The sequence below is a fragment of the Cornus florida genome, unplaced genomic scaffold (assembly GCF_030987335.1).
Source record: "Cornus florida cultivar Cherokee Brave unplaced genomic scaffold, ASM3098733v1 CherokeeBrave_3.0.0_Hap2_Chr10, whole genome shotgun sequence".
NCBI lineage: Eukaryota > Viridiplantae > Streptophyta > Magnoliopsida > Cornales > Cornaceae > Cornus > Cornus florida.
The window spans coordinates 71,983,975-71,994,015 of NW_026775580.1; the positions used below are offsets into that span (position 1 = coordinate 71,983,975).

Here is a 10,041-nt window from a genome sequence, read left to right on the forward strand (position 1 = left end):
GCTTTAAATGAACAAGTATCATTTTATGCTTCATTTGTGGTGGTATATATAATGTCATTATTATTATTTTTTTTTAAGGAAAAGGTTAATTACTTTAGAAAATGTTCATTTTACTTTCAAGATTATCGGATAAAATTATGTTAAAAATGCCATAAAAATGTCTGCCTAAGTGTTTGGAAAATGTCTTAAAGTTTCGGCTAAATATCCAAAATAATAAAAATTAATTTTTATTCATTGATAAGTATATAAAGTGTGGAATATTTATTCGAGGAGTGTTGGTGTCCAACGTGGACATGACACGAGTATAATTCTTTGTTGAATGTTGCGTTTGGTAGGCATGAAGGAAGAGTGGTGGAAGGAAGATGAAAAGAAAAAAAAAAAAAAAAACTTTATTTATTTGGTAAACACTAGAGAGGAGGAAAGAGAAAAGAGAATAAATGACAGAATGAGCCATCATTTATCATTCACAAATTTTTATTTTTCCAAATATGGACGGAATTATAGAAAGAAAAAAAAACAAGCCATTATAAAAGTTTTTAAATTACAAAATTTTATTTATAATCAACACTTTATATTGGTTTCTCTCTTAACAAACATATTCTCTTCCATTTAACCAAACAAAAAGAGAGAAATACATAATCTCTTTCGTGAGAATGTCTCATTCATCTCTTTTTATTTTTCTGCCATCTAATTTTCTTCTTTTTTATCAAACTAAATAAAAGTGTGCATGTTTGGTTTGTAACTTTGAAAATAGTTCGTAAAAATTCATAAAACAGAAAACAATTTTCAGAAAATAATAAAATATAATTATCTTAAAACAGATATTTTTACAACAGACCTTTTGTACAATTTTTTAAAAGCAGAAAACTGTTCTTTACAAATAAAGTAGACCCTCAGTAATTATTGGATACAAAGTTCTCTCGGTACTTTTACTTTCTGATGCTCCAGGTATTATCCTATTTTCTTCTACTTAATGGTGCAAAAATGAATCTGAGTTCACGGGCCTAGCCCAAGTCCGTCTAGTTTAGCCCGACCCAGCCTTATAAGAGGATGGGTAGTGTTTGGGCATAGGTTTCATAAAGCTTTATTTGGTTCATAAAGCTTCTACCAATCCATATATTTTTGGTATGTATAAATGGAGATAAAATTATTGTGGACAATGTGTGTAAAAAATATGTATCTAAATTAGAAATCTGAAGACCTCATAATTTACAATATATATATATAATTTTTAGTTAGTTAGCAAGAAGTTATTAAAAATATATATAGAGAGAGTGGGTCATTTCTGTTTATAATTTTTTTCCTATTTTTGTTTATATTACAACAGTTTCCAAATCCGAACCAAAGAAATTTTGCCTGGTGCCAAAAAGTATTTGGACTTGTGCACCATGTTATTTAAAAACAGAAATATAAGTGACCCAAGGCCACTTATCACCGGGCGGGCTTGGGCTGTCGGCGGGTCCGGTTATATTTTGTCACCCCCACGCACATCTGCTGCATCATTTGTTTTTTAGGGTTTTAGGGAAAATCCGGGTTTATATCGTGTATCAACAGCTTCTTCACATTCGAGCTTATCATCGCCGACTCAACCGGTCACTCTCTCCTGCTATATTTTCTCCGACAACCTTCAACGTTCATCACTTTCTTCAATGGGCAAGAAGAAATTCATCGATAAGAAAAACTCTGCAACTTTTCAGTTATTCGCGCGAGATTATTCCGATCCAAATTATGACGATGGACCCTCCGGCGACCGAGTTTTTGTGAGAGTCGACAACAACCCTTACTCAATCGACACCTCCTTTGACGAAACCAACGATGCCGTTTCAGGCGACGCCCAATTTATCGTAGCCGATGACCCCAGTTCAATATTTGCCGACGCACCTGACGACGATGACGACGCCGGTGATGTTGTTTCTGGGAATTCACAGAGAGCTCCGCTGCCGGATCATGTAAGGAGAGAAATCTTAGAGCTAGGGTTTCCTGACGATGGCTATAACTACTTAACTCATTTGAGAGAGATAAAAAACACCGGTGGTGGTTCTGCTTATTATCATAATAGTAAGGCCAATCTCGATCAGCTTTCGCAAGATGTTAAGGTGTGTTATTATTCAGTTTCTTTTACTTGGTTCCTTTACCAATTTGAACAAAATTGAAATTTCTCCATGGATTATTTGTTATGAAATGATTATATTTTTAATTTTTTCCCCAAGGCATATGATGCTTCAAGAGTAGGGATTGCTAAAACCAGTGGCGATGCCAGTGATAAGTCGATTTACAGTGTTGCATCAAAGACTGTTGGTGTGAGGGTCCAGAAAGCTGTTGATCCTGAAGTGTCTGCATTGCTGGATGACAGTGATTTGTCGCGATTTGGGTCTGATGTTGAGGACTTGGATGAGGATTTTGTGGTTAAGGCAAACCTTGCTGAAGAATCAGAGGATGAAGAATTTGCCAAGAAGTTGAGTGCCGTGGAGGATTCCAAGTTGAACTTAAAGGAAATCAATGATTCAAATACTTCTTGTTCACAAGAAAATTTAGCTGACTTTGTTGGTGTGGCTAAAGTCAGAAATCACCCACTAAAAGAGTGTGTTGATGAGAAGCTGAGAGTCCGTCGCCCCTTGGATGAGCAATTTGATTTGGTCAGTTTTTTTTTTTAGTTTTTTTTTATATGCATGTTTTATTTAAGTTCGTTGTCATTGTTTTTAAAATTTTTAGGGATGATACTGCTATATTTTTAAATACCGAAAGCTCATAATTGGTGTAGAATAAAATGTTGAGCTGATATTGCTATATTTTTAAATACCGAAAGCTCATAATTGGTGTAGAATAAAATGTTGAGCCCATAAGACTCAAGTTTCTCTCTGTCACTTTAGAATTTGCACACAAACTTTCTCAAACAAATGATACCAACTTTTAGAAGTTGACTTCAGGGTAGGTGTCACGTTTGTAAAATTTAGTCTCTTGCAGGGCACATGAAAGCAATAATCTTTTTCTTTTCTTTTTATTTATTTATTTTTCATTAACTTTTAGCATGGTGCAGTTTGGGATTTTTCATGCGTGCTTGCATCATATCAACTGAAGCATATGAAAGAGTTAATAAAGGTGGAAACTTGGGTGGTAGTCGTTCAGTTCAACCCATAGTTGATAAAATCCCGATTCGGGATCTTAGAATATTATGATTCTATGATCCCAAATTGCCAAACCGATCCGATCCCATCCAAAATCGCTGGGAAGTAGAATCTCAGTAAGATCTATAGAATCGGAAGTAGGGTTGTAGAATCGCATAGGATCGCACGATCCTACCGATTCTACTAAATCGTGTTATTTTGTTCTTCTTTTGGATTTATTTGGGCCTACAATTAATTTTAGACTAATAAATTTAATCATTTTAAATATAAAGTCCAACTCTTTAGCCTAATTGCATTGGAAAATTAAAAATTAAAAACAAAAACCAAAGAACAAATGTAGAGATGATTAAATTCTGAATTTTAAAGGTATGGTTCAAAACTTGAAATTTTTTCTCTATTTTGTTATATCATTCTTAATTTATCTTTTCTTCTTTCTTTCAGAAAAAAAAAAGAAAGTATTTTTCCACATATTCTTTGTCCATTCTAAAACAAAAACAAGGAGAGACTTCATTTGTTTTTCGTTGTTCTTTCTATCTCTGTTTTGTTCCTTTTTTAACCAAACATTAACTTTTAAACTAAATTGCTTAGACAATTAGGCAACCAAATTGTACTTTTCGCTTTCTACTTCTCTGTTCCCTTTTCTATTTGTTTAGGCTCTACTTTAATTTCTTCTTGAGATTTTGCTTAATTGTTATACTAAATTTGTATTGAAATCAAGAAATTGATTTTAAGTGTTTGCCATGTGTCTCAGTATCTTTTAATGTAATAGATTTTGCTAGTGTCTCATTTGGTTATTTAGCCTTATTGTCTACTTAGATCAAAAATATTTAATTTAGAAGGTTAGTTTGAGTTACATTTCTAATAGCTTTATAGAATCTTACGATTCTGGATCCAATCCTATGGACCCCTCATCGATCCTACGTAGAATCCCGATCCTAACAACCTTTCAGCCACTACTTTATAAGCAAAATTATCTGCCAATCTAACTTCCCCAACCTTGGGCTAACTTGACTTGGCTAATGACACTGTGATGACTTGTCATGGAGTCAATTCCTTTAGCCACCCTTTGTGGGAAACGGGAGAGTGAAAATTGTGACTTGTTCCAGCACACGGATCGGTATCGGGTGATATGCAAAGATACATTACGTATAAGGTTTTAAAAAAAATTATTCAAATTATGAAGAAATTAGAAATAATATGAATTACAAATTGGAAGAATAAATTAAATTAATAAAAAACATAACATTGTCTAAAACATTAATGAAAGCATTACTGATTAGTTTCATACAATTTATATAACGTTGCATGACATGTATTCACTTGACTCATATTGGTATCAGGTAAATATTGAGAATTGTCAAACAATATGCACCAATGAAGTGTGTAGTTTTGATAAATTATGGTACAGTATATCATGATTTGGTTGGAGGTAAAAATCATATTGGTATAAAATGATACTGCTAACTATGATTATATCTCTATATGATTTTTTTTTTTTTTTCCTGAATACCTCTATATGATTTTAGGCCATAATGGCCGATTTTTTTTTTTGGTTCACCTTAATACCACTCATAAATTCTTACATTTCATGAGTACCAAAACAGAATATCTAATTAGATCTTGAATCAAATGCGCCTATGAGTTTTTAAGTTTTTGAATTTTTTGGTTTTTGTCTCTCTCACTTGATTTAGGTTAGAGGCAATTTAAGTTTATTGTTTGGTATTAATTCTAGAGAATGTTGGTGGGCCTTGTAATTCCTTTTTTTTTTTTTCCCTTCCCCTCCCCACCATTGGTGATTTAGTACAATCTATTATGTATGTGGTATGTGACATTTTTTTTTCCTGTAAATATGTGGTATGTGACATTGAGATTAGATTGTTGCTTTAATATTTTTCTTAAATTAACTTTTATATAAAACTTGTTAAAGTCTGAAAAATTTATAACTTAACTAAATCATATTTAAAGAAAAAAAAATTAAAACTCAATTATGAGATTGTCAGATCTAAAGAATGTGCATCAGTATATTTTAGTGAGAGTTGCCGAGTTGAATTTTCAACAACTTTTACAGTTTGCATAACCCATTATGCCCTTGTTCCATCACCATGACTGTCACAATCATGGCAGCCATTACCATTACTCAGAAGCATCACATTCTTCTTCACTTTCTGCCCTTGCTCTTTTTGAACCTTATTTGTGTCTTATACTGTTGTATATTACAGCTTGAACTACATAAAAATGTTAAACCATGTTCCATGCCTTCTGTTACACCATGATTGTCATCGTCACTACGGCCATTATCATTAATCAAAACCTTGTCCACAGAGGTTATTTAATAGTTTTGTTTTCTGCCCTTGCTCTTTTCGCACTAACCTTCTTTGTCTCTTACAGCTTGAACTTAATGAATATGGTACAGAAAGTGAAGAAGAATGTAATGGTTCCTTAGCTGAAGAAAATGAATACCATGAATCCCTTGCGGAAAAGCTCAATCATGCTCTTAAGGTCCGTGCTATGGATGACTTGGAACTGGATGAAAAATACAAGGTTCCTTCAGATTCTCCTGATGTGATTCAACGGTGTATGGAATATGCAGAAAAGTATGACAATGACAATCAAGACGAGGATGTGGTGATTCTACAGGAAAGTAGTGATGAGTCAGAAATGTGGGATTGTGATACTATCATTTCTACGTATTCAAATGTTGATAACCACCCTGGGAAAATTGATGCTCCAGAAAGGAGAAAGTTGGCTGAAAAGAAAAGCCAAGTGATATCTCTTAAAGGAAAAGAAAAGCTTCCTGTGGATTTTTTGCCTCGCAGTAAAAAATCTGCTAGTGAAAAGACGAAGGAAGTGAGTAGCTTGAGGACGGAGCAGCAGAAGAGGAAGCAACAGGGTCCAGAGTCAAAGGAGGAAAAGAAAGAGCGAAAGGTATCCGCTCACTGATTGTTTCAGCTTATTTTATTCTTGCAATTTCTTGAAGTTGCAATTTTTTAGCTGTTTCCTGATAAAAAAAAACTAGAACATTCTTTTCGCTGCTCATGGTCACTCAACTTACTATAGACTGGAAAAGACAAACCTTTTGTTTAGGATTTGAAAAGTTGTGTGGCTTTATTGTTTGATTTTTTGAGAAAATATTCCTGGCATTTTCTCGCTTTATTTTCTGTTATATATGCTTTGACATTGATGTTGGAGTTTTTTGCATGCAGGCTGCTGTGAAGGAGGAACGGCGAGAGGCACGTCGTGTGAAGAAGGAAATAAAGGGGCTCTACAGGTGTGAAGCCCAGCGTGCACAGAAAGTTGCCGCATTTACTGGTCCATCTTCCATTCATCTTATGTAAGTATATTAATCATCAAATTCTCATTATGAACTGGAATTACTTCATTGTGAAATCTGTTATGTTGGTGTCAATTATAATTATGTTAATCATCAAGTGCCTTCCATCCAATAATGAGTTTGTATTACAAGCTTTTCTGTTCTATAAATTAAATTTTGTAGTTCTATCTAGTTTTCACTTTTCTCTTAGCCAAAGAAAAAAAGAAAGAAAAGGAAGAAAGAAAGGGAATGTCTATCTAGTTCTGGATTTCAATTTTTGTCAGATTGAAGACGTATCGTTGGATTAAAAAAGGGGAATTTTCTGTGACCTTTATTCTGAGATCATGTGTAATAAATAACATTTCGTAGTCATCTTATTTCAACATTTTGTTTGCCATTTCATACTCGTTGAAAATATTGTTTGCCTTGTCATATATGAGAATCTCAGGATAACCTTATGCAAATGGTGCTTAAAGTATTCATGCCTTGATCTTGTAAGTGTGGGCGTATTTGATTGTTCTCTTGACCTTCTGTAACTGGTTTGTATATGCTAACGTGTTATATTTGTACCTATTATATGCTTTTTGCTTCTTGGAACATACTTTACTCAATGATAAAAAAAAGCGCGGTACTTATTGCTTTTTTTTTTCTTTTTTTTTTTTCGGGTGGGGGGAAGGGATAAATTTCTCGTTTTCCCTTCCCCGGATGGCTGCAATGTAAGACATTGGTCAAATAATCCAGCGAAAGATTTTTATTTTATTTTTCCTTTTAATAAAGGAAAGCTCTGTTTTAAAAGTATGAGGAAGATGGGGAGGACATTCTAAGGAAAATAAAGGGAATGTACAAGACAAAGAGAGTAGATATGATACAGCTGAATCTGCATATCCATGAACAGAATTTTTAACAGCCATCATAAATGAATTTGAATTAGGTCCAAATCCCAGTTACCAGAATGCGATATTAATTTGGGAAAATTATATTTGAGTGACCAAATCTAAACAAAATTGCTCGATAGTGACCATAAAGTAAAAAAAAGATGAATAGTGACCAAATCTAAAACTTAAATGCTAATGAGTGACCATTTGATGGTTTATTACGTAAATGTCCTTATTATAATAAATTATGTTATAATTAGCCAAATTTTACCCTCCCTTTCTTTTTCATATCTGGAGCTCAAATTTGTGAAAGAGCTGAGAAAATTATGTTCATTGCCTCCGCTTCTATTGTTAGCAGATTTCAAATTAAGTCTTTTAAGTGGCCTACACTAGCAGGCATTGTTCTAGAATATTGATTGCGTGCTAGTTCTAATGAAATGAGCATAGAAGAATTGGACAGATGAGGTGTTAGAGAGAGAGAGAGAGAGAGAGAGAGAGAGAGAAACTGTCGAATTGAGGAGATGTTTGAATGGAGACTCTGAGATGGTGGTACCGATCCAGTGGTATAATTATCGCCCAAGATATATGACTTGAACCTGTTGGCTTAGTTTCCAAAATAAAAGAAAGGGTAAAAAAGAGAAACTGCGGGCAGTACTGTGAACTTGCCCTGTAAAAGAAAAACAAACCCAAGTTACCCAACAAAACCCCCGAAGAACACGAAAACTTCAAAGTCGGGGCAGGGATGTAGATGTTGAGGCATTGGCATGGGGCGGTGGTTACGGGGATTGTTGGATGTAGAAGATAAGATGAGCGCTGCGGCCCAGTGAATGTTGTGCCGCCTGAAACAGAGGAAATGCCAGTTGATGATAGGATTACTTATTATTGAAAGATAAGTATTTGTAACCCAGAGAATTAGGAGAGAGATGGAGGGTAGCTTTGTCCGCATAAATTATTTCATTATTTTAAGTGAATTGTTTGACAAAATTATCCTTGGAAGGTCACTTCCTAGCATTTAATTGTTAAATTTGGTCACTATTAATCTTTTCTTAATTTTAGAGCAATTTTATTTAGGTTATGTCACTATAATCTAACTTTCCCTATTGATTTTACCCATTGATGGAGAAGGCTAATGTATATTTGATGACTAATGAGGGTAATTGCTAAAAGTCTTTTTATGGTTTGATTTTTAAAGATATATTGAATTTCAGCATCACTTCCAAATCGAATCAGTTGCTTTACAGATGAGCATGTCGAAGTTCTAATTTTAATAACAGATGATGGAAATACCTATATTTTACATTGGTTGGAGCTTCTAAGCAAAATTGAAATAGTGAGTTTGAAACTCCCTCTCCCCCCTCCCTTCACCTGATAACCATGCATTTCGGACAGGTGCTGCTTGATATTTATTTATATTTTTTTGAAATTGAAAATGTTATGCGATCAGGTTGTATTTGAATGCTAAAATTACCTATGTATTTCATCCCTGATAAAGAGTTACTGATGATTATTTTTCTTGGTCCCCTCAAATAGGTGATTTGGTGTCAGGTTCTTCGTCAACACGAAATGAACTTTTCCATCTGGATGTTCTCGGTTCCCAATTTTGGCTGAACCGCTGCAACAGTGGCAATACGTTTTGCACTTTTGGATTGCCGTGACAATGGAGTTGCTAATGATAGCATGAGAAGGGTCCGTTTGTCAACCAATTTGCTTTCCTGTTGATGATTTAAGCTTAAACTTAAGTTGTGTTTATGTTATGTTGTTATTTATCAATAAATAGAAACATTGTTTGATAACACAAAAATGCTGAGCCTGTTTTGCAAACAAAAAAACCGAAAACATTGTCAATCTTTTAAAAGTATAATACAATAAACCAAAATGTTGTTTAATAATCTTAAAATGTTTGAAGAAATTGGAAACTGACAGCTTTCTTATATAAAGTGTTCGAAGCCTCTCTATTTTTTTGGTTTAGTTTGGCACTTTTGAGTGCTTGTGGTCATGTTATCAAATATCAGTGTTCTTCAAACCCATCAAGAAATTTTATGACTAATGGGGAGATTTAGTAACTTAAAATAGGGTTGCTGAGATTACAAGTCATACATACCTCACGAACAAAAAGACTTCATTTAAAAATAAAAAATGATTAAACATGTTATTAATGATTTACTTATTTTGAATAAAATGTCCATTTTTATAATTTTCATGAATAAACAAGTTTAAATAAAAGAAACTGAAAAATTACAATTATGCTCATTTTGTTTCTTCCTCGATGAAATTGGAATATATATATACATGGTAACATAGAATAAGGTCTTTATCAGTCCTCATAAAGCATGCTACGGTTGTTTCTCAACAGAGAAGGCCTCACACTTCTTATAACCCTCTCCATCATGTTTCACTCTACAACCAAGTTATATTATTTTGGTTGTTTTAGATACTAGTACGTGTGATGAGGATAATTATTAATCAGATAAAAGAAAATACCAATACAAGACTTACAAAAGCTAATCGTGTGGGGCTTGATAGAACAAACAGTTTGGTCGTATAATCAATCACAAAGCATGATTCAAATCCTAGAAGAAGGTCTCCAGGTGAGCAAGAGCTACAAAATTCTGTAAAACAAAACATGTGCAAACATGCAAAAGATGTTTCAAAATCATAGTGTAATCCCACCAATTTGGAGGTGGTGTGTCATGCTCACGCAAGGAGGATTTTGCACGGTGTCTGTCAATCT

At 33.8% G+C, this 10,041-nt stretch overlaps 1 protein-coding gene across 1 annotated transcript; it reads left to right on the forward strand.

Moving 5' to 3' along the window:
• Positions 1–1,487: 1,487 nt before the first annotated feature.
• Positions 1,488–9,111, forward strand: LOC132278570 (uncharacterized). The gene is made up of 5 exons (XM_059780391.1): positions 1,488–2,096; positions 2,211–2,636; positions 5,514–6,050; positions 6,329–6,456; positions 8,841–9,111. Exons 1-5 carry the CDS (start codon positions 1,650–1,652, stop codon positions 8,842–8,844), a joined length of 1,542 nt encoding a protein of 513 aa, XP_059636374.1. The 5' UTR covers positions 1,488–1,649; the 3' UTR covers positions 8,845–9,111.
• The last annotated feature ends 930 nt before the right edge of the window (positions 9,112–10,041 follow it).

Excerpts from the sequence above, each read along its gene's own strand:
- LOC132278570 (XM_059780391.1), top strand. The coding sequence starts at position 1,650 with ATGGGCAAGAAGAAATTCATCGATAAGAAAAACTCTGCAACTTTTCAG. Across the intron at positions 2,097-2,210 it reads AGCTTTCGCAAGATGTTAAG|GCATATGATGCTTCAAGAGT; the intron begins GTGTGTTATTAT and ends TTTTTCCCCAAG. Across the intron at positions 6,051-6,328 it reads AGGAAAAGAAAGAGCGAAAG|GCTGCTGTGAAGGAGGAACG; the intron begins GTATCCGCTCAC and ends TTTTGCATGCAG.